We start from the raw sequence: 22,672 nt of genomic DNA, 5'->3' as shown, positions 1-22,672 counted from the left end.
TCTGTTTCTGGTGTAAGTGTCTCTTGGTTAACACATGAAGCCACTGCACATGCTGGCATAGTCTTGTTACTAGATACATGGACTCCTCTAAATGTAGGTTATCTGTCATATCACATCTTCCTGCAAGGTAAGGCAAAGAATTTATTTTAATCACTTTTTTTGTATTCAAAGTTGTAGAAGTGTGTGATGTACAGATACATGACAAAGTCAGTACTGGGGCACATCCTACAATGCCTTCATACTCATACCTTTTGTTCACGATACAGATTTGCTACAGTTCAGAATGTAGCTCTGCCTAGAACAATGTACTACCTAATTGTGTTTTATGCTATGGAACAGTTTCTACAAGGATACACTAAGAAAAAGCAACTATTTTCCTAGAGTTTTTGTTTCTCTCCCATCAATTCCATACACAAATTGCTCAGAAACACATACAAAAAAGACTTGATCTGACTAATTTTCATCAAGTTCTTTTCCTTTTCTGAAAAGTGCACCTCTCTTACCTCAATCTGTTTTTCAACACTTGCTTTGTATTTATACATCATCACACCTTCTCTTACTTTTGCTCCTGCCCATAGTTTTCCTCCACCTCCAATCCTATGGTAATGCTTCATATCTCAGTGTTACTTCTCACTCATCTCACATTGTTATTTCTCACTCATTTTCCTTAGTAACCATATTTTTGCTTTTCCTTGCTCATATCTCGGTAAGCTGTGGAAACTGGGAGGTTCGATGACCTTAAGATGGTCTGATGGAAGTCCAGCCTCTTCATCTCATTGCTCGAGCTCCGTGTTCCAGTTAAAACTCTTGGAACATCTCCCTCAACACTTAACCAACTGCCAGGATCTCCCATTTCACTATTTCAACCTTGTGAAACTTGTCAACACATTTATCCTTGTCTGAATAGGAACAAGCAGTGACACCTCTACACTTTTTAACCAAAACAGGGCTAACAGCATAAGAGCAGCTTTCTTAACCTTGTCTGCTAACAACACTGAGCTGCCACCAATTGCTTCCTACAGCATGGAAAACAAACAGAAACCTAAACAATGACAATAAGAAGCAACAAATGGCTGTCAATAGCTAGATACTAGTAGGTCATAACTGCACAGCTTACAGATACACTAACACCAAGACAAAAAGAAAAGTGTATTTTCAGTAAAAGTGGGAGGGAGAATAGACGAATCTTTCTCAAAGCATTTCAGAAATATGTCTTATGACATCCAAGACTGCCACCTGTGACATTCCTTTAAAAATCTAAGTTTTTGTAACAGCTCTTAAATATGAGTCCAGTTAGATCCATCTGCCGAACTAAAAAGGTAACATTTCATGGACAAGGTCTACACATTTTATGTTTATGTAGCAAAGAACATAAACAGAGAGTAGCTTTCCATAGTAAAAATAGGAGGAAAACATGATAATTAAACATGACTTATTCATCACTGCTGCCTATACAGCAAATGAAATAATTGATGCTTGTAAGACTTACATTTATATTTCTCGCCCTCTCACAGACTTGTTAATAAGACATTTTTTACTCAAAAACATTCTATTTAACTTAAACAGTTTAAAACCACTGCTCAAATTTGTTTATTTCCAACCAAGTCAACTTTCAGTAAGGCCTAGAAATCTTGACAGATGTTTCAGAGTCCAAAACTTAAAATGTTTTCTTTGGGTTCAAAACTTTGCTGCATAGCTTCAGCAGTTTGACTGCAAAAAATAAACCTCTGTATCTCTTCCAGAACTTTGCCCTGAAATTGGAAAGTTAGATAGGTTTTCCTTTGGTTGTAGTATAACAGAATCTTTGCAGTCATTTTTAAGTTAGATAGTACATGATAACTTCAGAGTTAGGAACAAACCCAAATATACCTTTTTGACTATGATTAAAATCTGAAGAAAGCAACCAAAAATCTGACATTACTCTGTGCTACTATCTCATGTATCATTTTCCTTTTCTCAGTTTTAAATGGGTTAATTAAGTTTAACAATACAGATAGTCTGCTGTTGAGATTATACCCGAAACTGTGTGGACCGTGCTAAAAACACATCACTTTAGTCAATGTTGGTAATGCCACCATGATGACTTTATTCCACTCTCAAATTTATCGTATCCTCATCCTTAGCGATGCACTACTTAGCCGTTTGCATTCAAATTTGCATATAAACATTCAAACGAGTTACCATAACAGTTTTTATTAAAAAACCTAATGTACATGTTTTACCCCAGAGCAGCTATATTGTCCTTAAAAAGTACTGTATGTATCAAACATTTAAGGTTTATCCCATCTCTGTCAGTTGTCTTTGAAGAGCTGTCAAACACCTCCAGCTTTAATGAACTTCAGTTCATTCATAATCTCAAGAAAAAGTTTTTAGCTTTTTAAATGAAGAGGCTTAGTAGTTTGTGGCATGAAGACAACATGCCATTAACAACTAACCCTTGTGTTTACAGCATTCTCTCAGGAATGGTGTAATTTTTAAATCCCATGTAAGAATTCACACCCTGCATACAACTAGCACAAGATACATTATTCACATAAACAGACAGCACTTAGAAAGGTCTGTCAACATTCGTATTTTTAACAGCTCTTTAAAGAGGTAATGGTGCAGATTAAGTACAAGCTCTCTGCCTCAGTATAACACATTTGAAATTAAAATAAAACATGGAAGACCAATATTTTTACATTTTATTCTTCAGAAAAAGAAGAACCTTAAAGAAAGCATTTAGTAGTCCACTTGTGCTTAAAATATTCAATGCATGAGAAAGCCAAAAGAAAAAAAAATACACATTTTTGTACACCATGATCAAAAAGATAACATATAAATTTTCAGAAATTGCACTGTATTTAGAACACTCTCTAGAATCTGTTCCACTTCTATGTATGGCTACTGAGGCTGCCTGACACAGTTCCTTTTCCACTTTAATTGCCAACCTGTGGAGGCCCTTCAGGGATGAGTGATGTGAAGAAGGTTGTGATAAAGGACCAAGCAGAAGCCATGAATCCAGGCTGCTGCTCTGTATTGCCATCTTCACCTGCATCTTCTCCGCTGTCTTCATCAATCCCATCATCCATAAGTCGCTCCTTTAAAAACAGAAATTGAAGCAATTCAACTGCTTCTTTCCAGAATTCTGACACAAGGTAACCAGCAGTATCTTTCTACATTAAGTGACTTCTCTCAGAACAACCTCCTGAAGTAACTAGCAAGAAGAAAGTTTGTGATTGAAGTAGAGACAATCAGGAATTGTCAGAATTGAAAAATACAGAATTTAGGCAGCAGGCACAACCCGAGGACAACGCTGAAAGCTTTCTGATTTATCAACTCCATTTCATAAAAGTTGATTTTATGTCCAGGCATTATATACTTTACAATATAATACATAGCAGTCTCAAAAGACATGTCTGCCCTTACTCACCATCTCTTCAAGATCAGGGTTATTTGCATGTTGCCCATCACGGTTCACTTCTGCATTATTGGCTGCCTGTTGTTGGCCTCCCTCTTGCCTAAAGGGAAACCATCCAGCTTGGTGTCTATGTAAGAAAGTGGAACAGTTGAAAACCTCTCTTTTGAAAGTAACAAAAAGATCTTTCTGCTACAGCTAACTAACTACTGCAGTAAATTCTTTAAGTACTCTCAAACGAATGAAGTTGCATCTATTTTTCTGTAATTCTTACATTTAGATCTAATGGCTATTCTTCAATGTCTGAGTTAAGAAGGGTCTTGGGGTTCACAGCCTTAAGTTCCAGAAGAGGAATAATATACCATGATTAGGTGATTAAATATGTATAATATTTTTTGGGGTATCCTCCCCAACTTTAAGTATTTAAGTTACATAAATTTTCAAAGGTAGCCTTAATTTTTCATAGCTTAAGTTTGATTTTCTGCGGAAAAAAGAATTTAACTTCAGCTAAGCCTTGAACCACGTTGCCACTGTAAACTAAATAAGCCTTTACCATGTTTTCAAGTGTGTACATTCTGATTTTAACTATCCTATCTGTAAGAAAAACAGAACAGCCCTTGTGAGGATTAATACTACAGTGTAAGCAAAACTCTCAGTCAATGACATCAGTCCAAAATACCAAGCATTATTGCAGATTTCCACTTCTATTTACATCGCTAAGGTACTTTCATATGCAAAAGGAAGTGATGACAACAGTACTGATATTTGTTAATAAAACAGAGCGTGCACTTAGGTCTTTATGACATGTTGTAAAAATTTTAAGTCCCTGCAATACTACAAGATCTAGTATCCACCATTACAGTATCACTACTTTAACTCTGCCTAACAAAATTTACTGCACAGACCACAGAAGTTATTTTTTGAAATTTACATGAGCTTAGCTCTGCAATTTCATACCCAATAAGTTTATGCAAGTATATGCTTGACGTATATGAACTTCTGTCCCCTCAGCCCCACTACCTAAATTTTCATCTCAAAATTCTACAGTACTGACCTATTAATATCACCAACATTTAAGAGCACTGTGTTTCAGGTATAAGTGGCATCCAACTCACTGTAAAAGTGTTTTGAGAATTACTCCTTTCTTTCTTCATATCAGTTTCTTTACTTGTTTGATTTTTTTTTTAACAGACATACCCTGTCACAAAGGAGCAGTGTCTAAACTTTTGCATTTGGGTAATTTTTAATGGATTATACCTTAGCACTTATTATACCACATTTCAGACCTGCAGCTATACTCAACTGTGGTACTCACAAATAAACCAGCAGCATGGCTCCCATTACCATGACAAATCGACTGAAAGAAGAATAGAAGTATACAATGCTCAGAAGAATTGCTGCTCTAGAGAAAGTGTACATCCAGTCCAGCCAGTCCCGATTGAAGTCCTCTTCATTCACTACTGGGCCACCCTGTGCATTCATCTGAATGTTTGGGTTTACAGGCCTGTTCTCCTGAACAGCTACGTTTGGCACTGCTGCGGGCTCATTTGCAGGAGCACGTTCCGAATTGACAGCCTGGGCAACTGCAGATCTTGCTGGCTCTGTGCTGGAAGTCACTTGGGCTGAAACAGCAGCTTGGCTAAAAATTTAAACATAAAACTGGTTTGTCAAAAAACACGCGCCATAACTGCTAAAGCCTATTATTGTCTTCTTTTCTACACTAGTAAAAACAAAGTTTCACATCTACTACATGTCAAAACAAACTGCATTTTCCGTTTGATCTTTACTTAATAATACACTGATTCCAATCCATGGTTGGATTTCATAATTTGCTAGACAAAACTAAGTGTAAAACAACAGAGCCAGACAAAATAAACGGACATTCTGATCCTGTAAACAACATTTAATACATTCTTTTCATTCGTGTAACTCAGTGCTAAGATAATACAGACTTACTATTGCATGTAGTACTGACGTACATACATCTGTTGCCACCATATCATCTGTAAGGGACTGAATGAAGGATACACAGAAAATCCAGCAGGAACACCTTGGCCCGGAACCTGGTTGCCTATATTGCTAGAGAAGGATTTAAAGAAAAATATTCAGCTCTGAATTGCTACATCTATAAAATGCACTGCTATTAAAAAACAAAGTCGCATTTTTTCCTCTCATTTGTTCCCCTAAAATAATGCACTGAAATAACACCCAAACAACATGTAGTGAGATCATCTAACCCATCCCAAAAAAGAACTATATTTTCATAAAAGAAACTAATAAGCAAAGTTATTTCTACAGAAAGAGTACTTATGTTATTGTAGTTAGTCTGTCACTAGCTGCATCCCTAGGACAAAACCATGTTGAAAATTTTTCAAGAACTGTGTTAACTGCAGAAATTCTTCTCTACAATTCCTTTTAAGTTCAGGGGTCATCCTTAAAGGTGCTACAGGAGCTGTAAAGGAAAAACTTAGTATTTTCTACAGCTTTTCTTCACAAGCAATACCTGAAATATTACTGTGATCAAAGATGTGAACAAATGAACACAAGCAAAGACAACAAACTAATCTTTCAGATACAGCTCTGAAGATGCAACTAAGAGCACTTTAAAGGATTTATATCCCCCTCCCCCACCTTCAATACTTGGAGTATGATTCTCCTCCCTATGGGCGTTTACCTCTGGTTCACATGCAAAAGAGGTAAAATTCCTGTATGCAGGTTTTAGGTTTGGTTTTGTCTGCTTTTAGACTTCTTAAGCCTCTCTTACCTCCTAGAGCATATAGCATGTTTTGGCAAGATTTCCAACTCTTTCCCAAAAGATTTTGATGTAGTGAACTGTAGTAAACCAGGACATCTTTCAGGACAGCATGAGAGCATAAAGCATGAAGAAAAGTTTATTCAGACTGCAGGCAGCAAAAGCTGAGACTGCTGTAATTGTACTGCAGACTACACCTGTTCCCTAAGTAAGGCACTCCCTGCAAAAATATCACCAAGAGAATTCATTAGTCTACCAGGCATTCAGATATATACGATATGCCCAGAAAGAAAGATGGGATGAAGACATTAAAATCTTTTTTCCATGTTACACATGAATAAGCATTTCACTGTAACCCTGGACAAGAGCCTGCTATGCAACTCCATGACCTTTGCTAAAACTATTATGTTTGTATTCAGTTATAACCTGTTCTGACAATAGTTGGGGGGCGGGGGGAAGCAAGCAAAAGTACTTTCCTGATACCAAAAACAAACTGAGGTAACCAGAGGCAATACTCTAGGTTTATTTAAAAAATTGAAAGGGTAAACTGGCAGCCTTGCTGATGCTATTTACTTACGCATAATTAACACGTTGAAGCAGTGAAGCTGACAAGCTGCTATTGAAAAATATTAATCATGATTTACAGCTGCAAGCTTTAAGAATGTTTTTCTATCCCCAGAACTGGTAACCACTTTGAGAAATAAAATTCCTCCAAAATTCATAACACATTTGACTCTCAAAATGAGAAAACAATTCAAATATTCTGCATGGGTGTCATTAAGTACTGTGCTGAGACAAACCACTGAGCAGTCTCTCAGTTACAAGCAGGTACAATATCAGTATTAATATCGCTCCCAGCTCAGCCACCAGTAAGGAGTACTACCCAACTTGCCTCAGTGAATTCTGAGGGAATTCACCCAGTTCCTTTCCTCATCAAATAAAGATTTTAGGGTTCTTTTTTGTAACTGCTATGTTGAGCTTAACAAAAGTTGAGATGCCTCAGGCTAATAACTCATCCTCACAGATACATCTTTTAGAAATATTACTGGATTTGAGTCTCTCCTTTCTTCCAAACTCTTTAGAAAGTTGCTTTATCAATGTCTTAAAGCTTAATAGTAGATTAAGTAATCAGTCAAAACATGAGAAACCACAAACAGTTCAGTTATGTTATGTTCTTTTCTTTCAGATTCAATTTTTTGATGGGTTATTGAATTTCCCTTTTTTTTTTTCCAATAGCTTTTCTAGGATATGTGTCTTTTCAAAAAGCAAGACTTTTCCAAGATCGAGCTCCTTTAATAAGCAAAAGTACACTGGCTTACAGCAGGCTTCAGGCTTAGAACGACAACTAGCACAGCAGTATTTTGTTTGCTCATCAAAAATCAAAATGAAGCAGATGTTGTCAATTATAAAGCTATTACAGTTGCTAGGGTATTAAGTTAGCTTATGAAAATCAGAAACAATTCTAAACAGTGTAACATAATTCTGTGAGAAGAACCTCCCCAGAGGACAAAGTTCTTCTCAGCAAAGCAAGCCAGGTTGCCATTTAAAGAAAAAGGAAAGTAGCATGTACTTTTTCCTTATCTTTTTTTCAGAAGGAGAAGGAAAATGGTAGAAGGAGTATTTCAGAAGAATGGCAGCAACAGCATAAGAAGAAAGAAGATCTGTAGGGTCTGTACAGGCATTCAAAGACTGGACAACAGAACAGAGCAGACAACTGAACAATAGAACATAAGCCAAAAAGCAGTTCAAATGGTAAGAGACAGCTTTGAAATATTCTGAAAAGACACATGCTCTTACAATGGTTAGAAATCTCAGAATTATTTCTTTTGGTCTATGGAAGACACCCAAAATGAGCTAACCAGCACTGAATTTGAGTGTAAGGTCAGATTAATTAGCTACTATCATCATGAAAATACTGCTCACCACTAGTGGAAAATAAGACATTTTATTCAGACTCAAAAGCTCATTCTCCATCATCTGCATGATTGACAATAACTAGGTTTGTTTAACCTTGACCCCCAGACATCTCATTTAGGAGTTCATCTCATATGAGCTTGGGATCTCAACTTCAAGTACTATTTCAATATCCTCCTCTATGTTATTTACTACTTAGAAAAAAATACAGTGAGCAAAGGTGACTGATGCAGCAAGCTATTTATGTGCTACAACATACTGCATGCTGTCAGTATGTAATTCTGTTATTTGCTTTCAAACATGACTGTGTACACAACATGAAAGCGTTTCACTAGAGGGGCCACCCACACCTGACAGTTTCCATGCCTTGATGTTTCTTCTCTGTTTACTGCTTCCAAGTGCTCTCCAATCTGAAATGCAAGCCCTTTCAGGACTGAGCCATCTGTTCTGTTTGTACCTGCACAGCACAGCACGAGCCCTGATCCACAAGAGCAGACAATGCTGTGCCTGCTCTCCTCAGCTCAAGACTAACTTGGTAGATCCATAAACTACTTGCCCGGTCCCACCACGAGTTTAGATTTTTCTAAAACAGCATTTGCAAAAGCTTGAAAGCAAAAGAAAGCTTTAAATTGTTTTCTCTGTACTATTTAAACAATCCGAATTAAATGCTATTTTCCCAAAGGGTATTCAACTTACACTCTGAAACTTTGTGCCAGGAACTGAAAAACCATCAAAACCATTACTGAATCACTTAGCATTCATGTTACTTATTTGTACAAATCAGTTTACTAATGGAAGCACTGCAAAATGCTCAAAAAAACTGACCCTCACATATATTTTCAAACACCTGGAGACTCTTCCCCATCACTAGTGCCTATAGGTCATCATACAGATAGAACTGAAGTGTCTGCTCATGAAAATACACAAAGCAAAGCCAGTTTCAGCTGTGAATCTTCATTGTTCCTAGCAAGTCTCAATCGGTGTATAAATTACATTAAAGCTAGATTTCATTGCCCTAAATGATGTTAAAGAGAGCAGCTAAAAAAATAAAAAGAGGGCATTTCTTACTGCTGGAATACAAGCAGCAATGCCCTAAAGCAAAACAAGATGCGTCTGAGAAGATTACTGAAGCATTAAAAAAAAGGTTTTTCAAGAAGAAAGCAGACTACAGCAGGGACTGGGCACAGATTATTTGGAACTGAGCAGAGCCCATGCCCAGTAGTCCACAAATATCTACTTTAGGTTCTATCAGCATTCCATTAAAATACTTTAAAAAAAAAAAAAAGCCTAAGATTTTTTAAGGTTCATTTATTTTAGCATTTCTGTTAAGACTTGGAATGCACTCCTAAAAACCTTGAGTCACTTCCTCTTACTACAGTTCTGTTTGCACCACAGAATGCTCTTGGATCACCATCTGGATTCCTTGTGGACTTAAAAAAAAAGAAAATTGAAATATGTGATTTAATTGTACTACTAATGCACCTCAGCCACAAACAGGACCCTATTCCAGGTAACCAAGCTAGAGACAGTCCAAATAAGACTGAAACCCCTGAAATATGTGCAGTGTTGATGTCAGGTTCTCAGCATCTCTTTCTGTCTACAGATCCACTCCTCTCAACTCACATTACATGCCAGACATAGCAAGTCATTTTTAATTGACTTCTAAATTACTCCTTCTTTCAAACACAGCAATGTCTTCCAAACTGACTCATCCCACTGTATTTTAATTATTTCAGCCCAAAGACTGAACAATGGTTCTGTTGCCTTTTTGAATTTCACAGCCTATCCAGAAAACCATGCATGACAAAAACTCAAGTACCTCTATGTGAAAAGCTAATCAGAAAAACACTAAAACTTCTTACAGATGACGCATTTACACAACATATGATAAATTGCTTCCAGAATTAATATACATTACACCAAACAGCAGCCTTGACAGTCAACCTCTGGTCTCCCCTAGGTTGGACATAAAGCCAGGTATGACCACTTCAGCAAAGATGCACGTGGTCAGAATCACGTAAGTGCCCCACCCACTGCAAAGACTATTTCTTCCCAGCAGAAAGGACATTTCAGATAAGAAAATAAAAAAAACCTTGCAGGAATGCAGGATGAAAACTGGCAAGAGTAGTAAAGTCCAAGTTAACTCTAGTTCAATTTACATGCTCTAATTAATGCTAAACTTTTAACAGTTCTTGACATCTGTTTCCTTTCCAGCAGCAGTTGTTACTGTTAGCAGGCTTATAGCTCAGTGTTGTTTTATTTCAACATTCAAATAAGTTTCTAGAATCCATACAGTACTGAGAGAACACCTTGTCAGGAAGAAAACTTGAAAGTGCTCCCTGAGGAAATGACAGCTATCATCTCAGAATGCACTATCCTCCTATTTCCCCTTGGAAGAAAATAATAACAACATGTTTAAGTAGCTGCAAAGGCCACATAAGTTAAAATTAGTAAAGCTGCTTTTTAAGCACAAAACAAATGACAGAATTTTGGTAGTTATGTAATAACTGATCTGATCTAGAAACATACACTGATTACATTCCATTGGTATGCATGAAAATACTTAAACATTCCATTGTAGATACACAAGCACTTATATGTACCCAAAACACCCACATATCATGTCCACAGTGGAATCCAATATGGAGAAGTGAAGAATTACATCTCTTACGTGTCAAAAACTAAGAACCATCATATTCAGGTAAGAACTTAAGAGTTGATTATTAGAATAAAGGACAGAAAAAACCAACCAGAAGCACTAATTTTATCAGTTACATTACTAACTACATCCACTGGATATATTAAAGCTGCACTTGTGTCCATGCAAAGTTGAGGGCAAAAAGCATGAAGAAAAAATAAAAAAAGCAGCCTGAAAGGGAGCACCAAAGACACTTCTTCTTTGACTGACTCCTGGCTAAATCCACTTGTTTTCATACGAAAAAATGTTTCTAGTGTGACTTATGCTTCCCAAGATGAAATAGCCAAATCATTTTGCAGACTGAAAGAAACACAATTGCAACTGAACATTTGAAGTACTTTAAAGAGTATCAAAGAGCTGAGGATTGGTCCAGTCTCACTTACCCTTGCATTAAATAAGGGAACTGGTGGCTTGGTGTAGGACTGCTTTGTGCTTGTGGAAGATTACGATGCCTCACTCCATCTGCACTAGCGTTCAAAGATGTAGATGAAGCTTCTTGGTTTGTGGGTGAGGCAGCAGTTGATCCAGAACGGTCTAAATTCTTGAAAATAAAATAAAATTGAGGTTTTGGATCTTTTTGACACAGTTACAAGATTTACTACTGTCTTAAAAAACTATTTGCTTTAATGTTTTGTTGCGAGTTTTACTGAGAATATAAGCAGTAGCAAGTCACCTGGGGTTTTATCAGTTCTGACAAGCCTTAGTGCACATATTAAAAAAAAACAAAAAGTTTCCAGAAAGACTCAACACCAGACAGGTTCCAGAGAAAACCACAAGTTGTTGGGAATCATAGTTTCAAAAAGTTGAGGTAAACTAAAACTTAACTGAAAGAATATTTAGCAGCAACAAAAATTCTAGTGCCTACCATTAACAGCAGTAACTACAACCTCAGGATATGACTTTACATTGAGAGATGAGTGCCCGTAGTGACTTAAATACCATTCCTCTATCCTTGTCTTCAGTTACCCCTTCTACTCTTCATCTTCTCCACTGTGCCAGCTGCCCAATCCAAACTGCTGTGCTCGCTGCTGGAACAGGGCTGCCAATGCTAATAGGGAAGCAGCCAGGAAATACTCAGGCTCCCAAAACACACCTCAAACTAGTGTGTCAGATCTTCAATATCTTCAAAGAATCAGTACTTAACTCTGAAAGTCAGACAACAGCTGGCTCCTAAATTGTTTGCCACCATAACAGACTACAATTTGGCCACTGAGATGCATTATTTCAGTTCTAATAAGCCTCAAATCCTGTTGCTAAGAATTACTGTAATGTTTACTCAGTAGAAAATCCTCTTCAACTTTGACAACTCAGGAAGTGAGTTACTTAAGACATCCATATCACATTTGCCCTACAAAGGAAAACAAGAAAAGTTTACCACTAGACAGTGTGTGTGGGGGAAGTAAAAATGAAAAACAAAGGAAAGGACAAGGGCCATTCAAGCTTTGGATTTAGGCTGTTTCCTTCAAAGTATTATGAACTTAACACTGTGTATACTTGCCTGTTTTTAGCAGGCATTAATACAGTCATTCAAATACAACATTTCCAACTGATCTACACGGCAATGAAATAATCACAAAGGAGGCCCCATGTCCTGCTTGCAAACAGATACAAGTACAGCCTTTGAAAAGATGTTTTAACCACTGTCCCCTCTCTATCACTGCTTAAACACTGCTTGTGTTTCTGACCGTCACACAGCAGTCTGATACAGTTCCCTATCAACAGCAGAATGAAGACAGCTTATTACTGGAAGGGTATTTTCCATATGCTGACAATCAACACACTTTGGATGAAAAGTACTTGCAATGGTACTGTACACATCCCTCTCTGACTAACCTTCAAGGATTGCTTAGTTATACTGCCGACTCTGGAAAAAGTCAGGAATTACAGTAATGACCACCAAGTCATCAACAGAAACCTTAACTGCACTTAAAACACAGTACAAACAAAGATCACCATGATCATTTTTGGAGGGTGTGAAGAGGGCAAGGCTCAAACCACAGTCAACAAATGTGTTAACAGCTTAACTAATAAAATTGTCAAGAACATTTTCTACTTCTCACTTTCTTACAGACACTGACTGCCTCAAAGCTCATGCGTAAGTACTGACCATTTCCTGTCAAATAGAACAAACCCTGGCTAAGTTTCACCTGTATCTCACAACAAGGGCACTATTTTGACTGGTCTCTCTTCAGTGGTACAAATTCTCACAAAATAAATCTGAACTTAAGTTTTACTAAAATTCTGAATACACTGCACAAATTCTGCCAAAGACACAGGGATACAGAGAGAAAGGAAAATGTATATTTTAATATAGTGTTAAAATGAAAGAACAGCTTAGAAAAAGTAGTGCTTTATCATCTAATAAACATAACTGTATTACTATTTGAAAAAAAGGACATATCTGTTCAAATAAAACGATGCATTTAAATAATCAGGTCTAATTTGTACAAATTCATATGGCATGCTCTACTTTCATCACGCTATTTTATAGTCAAATATAAGAAGTTACAAGAGAAATTAACTGAAAGTTTCCTCAGCACAGAAGAAATTCATGTCTTGTGTATGACAAAAAACTCACTGAGCTACTGCTGGAGGTTGAAGTTCCGTGACCTTCTCTACTGGTGCTGGGTTTTGGAGAATTTGGGGGTGTCCGGGAAGTACATACCAGATGAACCATATGATACTCGTCTTGCTAAAAATTAAAAAAATTGAAAAGCTAAAGCAACAATATTTCAGAAATGTACAAGCAAATACTGACTTTAAAAATTCATTTTCAAAGTTGCATTTGCAAATACTAAAGAAACACTATACAAAACAGGGAGACCATACAGCAACACTTGAGCCTAGCACAAGAGAATCCTACTGTTTCACAGCTAATGTCTTCCTGGCAGCTGTCCACAACAATATATAGAACACTTTAACATCCCAGTTTTCCCTAGAACTGCAGTATAGCAGAATCAGTGGAAGAACCGTGGGACACACATGAGGAAGTATATCACAAGCTTTAACTTGTATTTTGGAAAAATTTCAAACCTTTTACAGGGCTCAGTTTCCCCAAAGTTAAGAACACTTCCATTTGCTCTGAGATCTAATGAAGAGTGTTATTCAATAACAACATCAGGGTACATGAAAAATGTAGGTGCTGGAGTTCCACAAGCAAACCAAGATAAGAAAAATGTACCAGCCACTACCTTCACCTCACTCCTGTCTAAGCTTGGCTCAAGCCTAACCTGGAGACACCCAACTGAAAGTCCCTATAGGTATTCCACACTCGGGGAATGCTATTCAAAGTGCTAGACACGGCTAGAGTATTCCTAAACATTTGAAAGTGAGGAAGCAAATGAGTGGCACCACTTGAAGCCGTGCCAGCATGCCCATGCCAGTTCTGCACGAATATGCTCACCCCCCAACATGGATGCCATAACAACTTCCATTTGAAGCTATTTCCCTGTACCAAATTAAAACACCCCCTTATATGGCCATAGCAACAGAACAGCTATGACTGCATATTTAGATTGCACACTGCAGCTTTCTCAGTAACCAAATTTTTAACAAGAAAAGCAACAAAAACACCTCTCTGTCCTCTTCTGAAATCAGCATGGTGCAGGCAAGCTGCTGTTTTTCATAGGATGACATTTAGAAATACTGTGTTTGGAGGAGGTTTTTAAAACCATAAAAAAAATTGTTAAAACACCCATTTAGCCACTTTTAAAGTTTTAATCTCTAGGAATAAAGAAAACTAGAAAAGTGCTTTTATACACCACTGTGTGTTACTGCTGGCATAGCCGATGCACTCAAGTCATTTGAACTCCTCCACATGTACTGGTTCCCAACCCCAAGCACAGCCTCACTACTACATAAAGTGTAATTTCTTACCAGTTCATGATAGTAACCAAGGATCAGAAATCACTGGCACGGGCGATCAGCACTCTGACCAAATCAAAAGCCTTTAACCTAACTAGTCACCTTCTACCTAGATAAGAATTTATGCCCTGTGAAGTGGAAGGGAAGTCAGACATATCACTGGTAAGCTTACAGAGTACAGCTTTATTAAATGTGCCAGTTTTTTGCAATATACTTCTATTTGTACATAATGTGTTGGACATCACTGTGCTCAGAGACTGCCACAACTTCCAGCCTCAAGGAATTTTATATCAGTGAAACAACACTGGTCAGTAACAAACAGCAAGTGTCACAAAGCTAAACTGAGAGATTTAGTAAATCCTCAGATAATATTAGGAATTCAGAGCTAATCCAGTAGGAAGAATATGGCAGAGAATAAGACTGAATTTGTGTAATCACACCTTTTTTCAAAAAGCTCTTAAAAGCCTGAGCACAAGAAACTCCTTCCAACACAAATTTTTAACTTTGTGCTTAAGACTGGTGTGTTTTCAAATTCACTAAACTTCTTTAACTAAACTCAAGGCATATAAGTACTGCAATGCCTTAAACGTCAAGCATAGCTCCTGTATAGTGAGGAAACACATGAGTTACAAAATTTCTCCTCTAGCACATAAGTAAGGTTTGAAATTATGTTTCCTAAAACCAGCCTGCTGTAAGAAGGCCAAGTGAATTTAAGGGATTCAGACTTATTTTGTCCTTAGGAAGCAAAACTGAGATTTGAGATAAGTTATATAAGCATTCCCTTGAGCTTTAAACTGGTACAGGACATATACTGGTTGGCAATAGTCCAGCTTCAGTTTTCCAGTAAAACTACACATAGAAAATTGCAACCATTTTTTGGTAAGAAGTTTAATCCCATTTAATAAATTCTATTTCAGAATAAAGATTATAAAGTAAGAGCAGTGTTAGTCTGCTGAAGCAATACCCAAGATTCCTCTGCATATGTTTCTCCATACTGAAGTTCAATTGCTCACTTTCAATAAAGCACCATTCTCCTTCAGAGATTTTCCTCCATGCTAAGTATTAAAATTAAGAACTTCACCAACTTAATGAAGTCACTATTACTTGGTAGCATCATTCCAAACTATTTGAACCAGTCTGACAACCAAGTGCATGTATTCCAAGATCTCCTACATGAGATGTCATGCATATTTAGGATTGGGATTTAATGTTGAGTGAAGAATCTAAAATTAGATTAAAAAGAATTATTTTCTCCCAGTAAAAATCAACAGAATAAAAAAAAGAAAGAAATTAAAATAGTAAGAACCAATGAAATTTCAAACATCATCAGGAATGGTTAATAGCTGACAATCAAAAATAGTACAAACAGCTTTCCCAAGAATCCATTCAGGAATTTAAAATTCTGGTTTTGCATATTAAATATATTACATATTTATATTATTATATATTAATTTGCTTACACAAGTGCCATTTTTAAGGTAAATTCTGAATTTAAGTCTGTTCAAGAAGTGAAATTATGGCCCCAAATCAACAAAATATGTTGAATTATTCCATTTATCTGACAGTGGTAACTGTTCAAAGAACTCAAGGCCAGGATGGATGGAGCTCTGAGCAATCTCGTCTAGTGGAAGGTGCCCCTGCCCATGGCAGTGAGGTTGAAACTATATAATCTCTAAAGTCCCTTCCAACCCATGCCACTCCACGGTTCTGTGATATGCAACATAACACTTGTTTGGGACTTACACAGCCTACTTGCTCTCCCACTAATCAGAAACATGCCTCAATCTACAAGAATCACAATCCTACGCAAAACAGATAATTGAAAATATATTTTCCAGAACATATCAACATTATACAGTTACATTTCTTGATACAACAATGAAAATTTGAAGCTAAACAACAAAACTCTAAATTCCTATTTTTCAAAAAAGGGGGGGCTGATCAAATATCATATGGTGTTGATATAAAGCTTACTTTTCTGAGAACATCTTTCAGTTGCAGATGATCAGGAAGCAGTCTGCCAGAATACACCAGTCTCTGATCCTTTGTAGACTAGGAGATGGGGACAAAGAAAGGAATTTAGCTTTTTTGCTGCTGTACAGGTATACTGTTGCAGATAACATTTGCGGATGACAAAACCCCCTAGCACTCCAACCACCAAAATAAGTCTTAAAAACATTTCAGAGGCTTCACAAGTCCAAATTAATTCTGAAAAAGAATTCTGCTACTAAACACTCAGCAAGAGTGTCATAACAATTAACAACACTTAATAGCATATGCTGATCTAGAAAACTTTCAAGTACGCTCAAAAATTCCTTTCTTTTAGTGATTTGTTCTTTACCCTGCTCCCGTTCCCAAGCACTTTCTGAAAATATAGATGGATAAGTGGTTGGGGCAAAGACAATAAAAAATACACCCCAGAAATAGTTAGTAGAATGATGAAAGAGCACAAATTTCAATCTTTTTCAACATGGACTTTCTCTTATTAATCCTAGCCCGCATTCTCATACCCTCAAAGAAAAAAAATCATTATAAGAGAAAACAAGGAGGACAGCATTAAAAAACATGAAGCAGCAAAAGCATTTTTTTAAGGTAGCCTTCCAACTTTGGTAACCATTTTTTGCTATTCTTACAGTTTAAAATACCTTAGTATTGTAAAAAAAAGATTTTTTTTTTAATGAGTGATATGCTATTCATATGGTACAAACTTCATCTCTATTCTATAGAATAGTTCAATGGCAAAATGATGTTTAAAAGGGCACCTGTCTATAGTAAGATGTCCAGTACACTAAAGCAAGCAGCTTATCTGGTTAAACAAAACAAAGGGAAACCTCAACCCCACTCAATTCAGTTCATGCTGTCAAAAAAAGTTGTAAACAGTCTTCACACTAGTGGGTCATTAAAGTGCTCTAGCTATGTGAATATACAGCTCCCTTTTTTTTTCCATAAAAAAGACAAAACAAAAAAAAAAGGCTACTGAATATACACCAATATTGAAAGAATTTTAAAGGTAATCCAATCAGACCAGTTCAGTCTAACTACTGCTTGCACTCTAAATGAATTCAGTAGCATTCATCCCTTGAAAGACAGCACTAACATAAACAAATGCTAAATGAAGAAATCTAGCCTAAGATCAGCAGAACAGACATGCATTATCAGCATGAAATATTTGAAGAATTTCCCCACCCTGCAAACAGCGTCTTACACCTCTCCTTCTATCCCAGCCTTCAGCTGCCCACTCGGCTGTCTTGCTAATACGAAGACACAAATAACTAGGACCCAAATCTCTCGGAGAAGAAAAAGTTTGCACAGAAGTTTTGACATTGTTCTTTTCTTGCAATAGCCCTCTACAGATTCCCAATAACTTAGCAAAATATAGAAAGGTTGCGGAACTGGGGTTTTTTACCTAGAAAAAATGGTCATATCACTAGAACAAAAGAGAGATACTTAAAGCAAATAATTATAAATTTATTACTCAGCAATTCTGAATAGCATTTGCTTTAACTTTTTTCCCAAAGTCATACTAGCCATGCATGATTAAATAAGTCTTTAAAGTGAGTTCATAATCTGCCATATATTGTACAGAACTGTTTATCACTTCTATTTAAGAATAATTTTCTATATTAGGTTGCATTTTTCTGTATTTTTAATTAGTGATATGACACTTTTTATGGGTTTCACAAAGGGAACTAATTATTTGCAGCAAACTGATAAAATACTGCTATAAATTCAACATCAGTGCTGTACTATTTCTATTTACATTTAAAACACGAACAAAAAATGCCCAATTCTCATGCCAGACTAACTTCTTTTGAGCTATACCTTTCTGATAGCTCCTTTCAAGCTGCTAACAGAATGCAAGCTTACTTGCATTTTGTATTTGGGAAAGGCCTTCTTAGAACAAAAAACAGAATTTTCAGCATCAAGATTAAAGAAAACTTTATTTTCCTGAAAATTACAAACTTGTTGCTTTAGAATGACCAGTGCAGCCAGAAGGAAAATCTAAGAATCCTTGTTTCTGGGTCCTGAGACAGATTATCTGTGGATTAATTAGAACAGAAAAGAGCTTAAACCAAGCAAAACAGAACAACAAAAACAGCTCAAACTCTAAATCTTTAAATAATCATCCAACAAGGCAGTAGAGCATTCTACACGGTCAAATTCAAATTCTTCTCTTCGGTACCTTATGTATGAGCCCCCCTTTAACCTCTTCTCACGAGGTATCTTCCCAAATACAAATACAAGTAACTTTTTAAATATGAATACTTCACAGAGGAGAAACTGCTAGATTAAAATGACCCCTCAAAGCCAACTACACAGCCTTCAGTGATGCATTTCAGCTCCCTACAAAACCACAAAAGAAAAGGTTAAACATATGTTGAGTGCTGTTAATCATATTAAGCCACAGACATTAATGGGGGAAGATGAGGCTTTAAAACCTCATACTCCTCTCTATGTAAACTTAAACACCTATCTGAGCACTACAGGATTATTACTTGCAATTCTCAGGGTGAAAGCCATCCTGGAATTCTGAAATGTGGGATGAGGGAGGAGCATTTAAATGCAGATGGAAGAAGAGGTGATTAATGTAAAAACACAGCAATTCACATATATGCCTAAGTAAATGGAAAAGGCATTCAACCCATCCTATGACAGAGGAGGTTTCACTACCACACCTCCTGCTTCAAGGAACAGCATGCTCACTGCTAGCCCAAACACTGAACTGGATGGAAAAACACTTAACAATACATGATCAGAGTGGCCTCATTTGCAGAAGCAAGAACACGGCATGAGATAAAATTATTCTAGAACCTAAAGTTTAGAGTGAGATGGGAGACAGTTTGCAGTTCAAAATCCAAAACGTATTTAAAACTAAGAATTCCAGAGTCAGTGTTTTTTAATTCCTTTTTTCCTTTCCAATGCTTAGTCCCAATTAGTTATGCCCAGCACATTACCAGCTAGCAAAGCTAAGCTAAGGTAGCAATGTCCTTTAGGAACACAGGCCACCCTTGAGCTATACTGCTTCAGTACGTGTTATTTTGGTTCACTCAGCCTCTCTCCCCTTCTTCCATAGGACATAAAAATCCAAACAACCACATCTGGTTAAAACTGAAGGCAAAGTATATGCTAGATGACAGGTACTACAGGAAATGAGAAACAGCAGCTTTAAATTAGTTTATGGCTGTAATCCATGCAGCAGTTAATGCACTGAAGGTGCAGCGATCTGCAGAGACACAGGGGCTGATTTTACAACCACCTTATGCTGATTTACATAAACATTTCATTTAGGGGCATTACAAATGCAATGAACAACTGGTCCAGTCAGGCAGTAAAGGTATTGACGAATGTGAATCTTAGTGCAGACTCACAAACTAATTTAATACCATTTTGAAGCTATTTAGCTTAATAAATTACTTACTTTGCAAAGAATACCAACTTTAATAACAACAAAACCAATCTCAATCTGCCTATATTTGAAATTTTTATGTATTTAGGCAAGTCATTTACACAAATTAATCCAGAAAAATCACAAACAACACTGCCTCAAGGCCTAACTTTTCATTTTCCTATTTTAAGCACCTCACTTTCTGAAGATATACTCTTAATAAATTGTAAATTTAATTACAACACTTAGAGTTACCATCAGTTTACTGACTAATTTACAGAGACACATAATGAGAATGAAGTCACACGAAGACTTGAAACACAACATACAGCAGTGACAGAAACTGATTTCTATTTTACACTCTAAACTTCAAGAACAGAGCAAGACCTGCATAGAGTCCCTGCGTTCTGATGTACTTTGCTTAAAATAGCATTGTAATAGAAGTTATTTCCAGGACCTATCATATTCAGGGAACACAGAAATCTGATCAACAAGCTTTTGACACTGATCTGTTTTAAAAGGAATAAAAAAAAAAAAAAGGGGTGGGGTGAGGGAGCTCCTAAAAGCACAAAGATTTAAAGGATTTTGAAAAAAGCAGTAGCACTCAACATCAGGAACATATCAAGAAAAATACGCTTTTTGATATTACTATACACAGGAGCCATCCTATTAAACACCCTTCTCCTCTCCCATGTTATTACTTTGAAAGGTTCCAAGAAATAAAGATCCTGTGTTCAGTTATTAGTTTAACTGCAAGTACAGCAAATCCAAAACAAATGGTAACTACTGAAATAATTTTCACTAAAGACACTCACCATACTTTAAACTCACAAAAATTCTGGGGATTCTGAACTTTTAACTAACTAATGAGGGCACGTTGAGGAATCCATTTTCAACAGAAGAAAGGTGTTTCAGAAACTGAAATTTAATATTACACTAGTGTTCAAAGCCTACAGGCAACACGAAAACCTCTTGTTCATTAAGGATCCTGCCTTTCAGGATCTCAATTTATCAAGATCATAGGATGAGTCAGAAAACCAATGTTAAAACACAAACACACACACGTCACTGGAGGAGACTGTTGTGAGGAGGAAGCAGCAGCAATCAGCTGGAGTCATATATTTGTTTTTTACAGCAGATAGGCTTTTTCAGTAGAGAATTATTCACAGCAATAACTATATCCCCAAACTCTCAAAACTGCTTAAGAGATCTCAGTGTAGCAGTGACACTGCTCAAGTTGGTGACTGCTCTTCTTCTTTCTCCAAAAGCAAAAACCCTCTTTGAAACACAAACCTACTCTTTTACCTTCCCCCGTCAAAAAAAAAAAAAAAGGCAAAAAAATCAATTCTTTTGCTGAACCAGGTGAATACTAATAATTTACAATATATATTAAGCCTTTTTCCTCATGTTTTTTACAGCAAGGTCTAGGCCCCACATGCTGCTGCAGTGTAGAGGCAAAGTCACTTTCTACAGTTCTCTGGAACAAATTTTTAAATACGCCGTTCTGCATGTCTGCCATTCTAAACAGGTACAGTATTACCTATTATTACTTATGTTGGGTTTTTTTTCATAGCCAAATTTTCACTGCCAAATTTAGAACTTAAAAGAATTCGCAAATAAACCATATTATCCTCAGGAACAAAAAAACTATTGTACAAGTTTGTAAAACACCAGTGCACAGAATTTTCAGCACAACCTCAAAAAAATGGCTTTTCAAAGAGGGAAAGACAAGCAAATAAATTTAGAGGTTGCTCAGCTGCATGTTTCAAGTAATATCATAAATATTTACTCCGTACCTCAGTGAATTCACTAGATGGTGTTAACCTTAGGTATATCACTTATACTGTAATTACTTTAGGCAGGACTCTTACATTTACAACTAGCCTTAAATTCAGTTAACTTAGACAACTAAATCCCAGTCTCCCAAAAAGCTATCTGAAGCACTGGGAAGCATCTTCAGCGATGCCGCCTTTCAGGATGCTACACTGCGATCTTCTCACACCGTGTAAAAGAGCAGCCACTATTATATTGCCAACTTCCCTGAAAGCAGAGGGCCAGCCACTGCCTTCACGCAGGTCACTCTTCGGCAGCGGGACTCTCGTTTACTTATGTTGCAGGGTCCAAAAGAAGTCTTGAGCGACTGTCCCCAAGTTACCGCAGTCCCAGCCTTACGGACAAGGCGAGGAACAGGGCTGGCCAACAACTCACCGGCTTGCTGGGGTACACCTTGGACAGGTGAGTCTTGAGCTTGCCCACAGTCCACTCCAGAAAGCAGCTGATAGTCTGGTCGGTGTATTTCTGGTTGGGGGCCTTGATGATGAGGGTCACCGGGTGCTCCACGACGCTCTGGTCCATGCTGCCCGCGGCGGGGGCGGCCCTCGCCCCGCTCTCCTCCTCGCCGCGGACACGGAGCCGCTCGGACCTCTCCGGGGAGGCTGCGGGCGGGCTCAGCGGCCGGGAGCGAACTTCCCGGGGGAGCCGCGGGAGCCCATCCCCGTGCCGGCGCTCCGGGAACTGCCGCCGCAGGGGACCGCACCCTCCCCCCCACCCCGGCAGAGGGAAGGGCGAGGGGACAGCGCAGCACCCGGAACGCGCCCGCCGGAGCCGAGCCCCTCTACCCGCGACGCCACCCGGGCCTCCGGCCGCCGCCGTCCGCGTAAA

The 22,672-nt window shown here is 37.6% G+C and overlaps 1 protein-coding gene across 6 annotated transcripts; it reads right to left on the bottom strand.

Annotated features, from left to right (window-relative positions):
* Positions 1–22,672, bottom strand: HERPUD2 (HERPUD family member 2). 6 transcript variants are annotated; one of them, XM_027892118.1, is made up of 9 exons: positions 22,220–22,672; positions 16,600–16,677; positions 13,340–13,453; positions 11,145–11,302; positions 5,354–5,476; positions 4,713–5,036; positions 3,413–3,500; positions 2,931–3,080; positions 1–120 (listed from the first exon to the last, which is right to left on the bottom strand). In XM_027892118.1, the coding sequence occupies exons 1-9, from the start codon at positions 22,364–22,366 to the stop codon at positions 106–108; spliced, it is 1,197 nt and encodes a 398-aa protein (XP_027747919.1). In that variant the 5' UTR covers positions 22,367–22,672; the 3' UTR covers positions 1–105. The 6 variants fall into 6 exon arrangements, with proteins under 6 accessions (XP_027747919.1, XP_027747901.1, XP_027747928.1 ...); XM_027892100.1 differs by having other exon boundaries at positions 3,413–3,527; positions 22,220–22,670; XM_027892127.1 differs by lacking the exon at positions 16,600–16,677 and having other exon boundaries at positions 3,413–3,527.

The sequence above is a fragment of the Empidonax traillii genome, unplaced genomic scaffold (genome assembly GCF_003031625.1).
Source record: "Empidonax traillii isolate 1590-97213 ecotype Southwest subspecies unplaced genomic scaffold, ASM303162v1 scaffold14:size4059594, whole genome shotgun sequence".
Lineage (NCBI taxonomy): Eukaryota > Metazoa > Chordata > Aves > Passeriformes > Tyrannidae > Empidonax > Empidonax traillii.
This window is presented reverse-complemented; position numbering and strand designations above follow the sequence as displayed.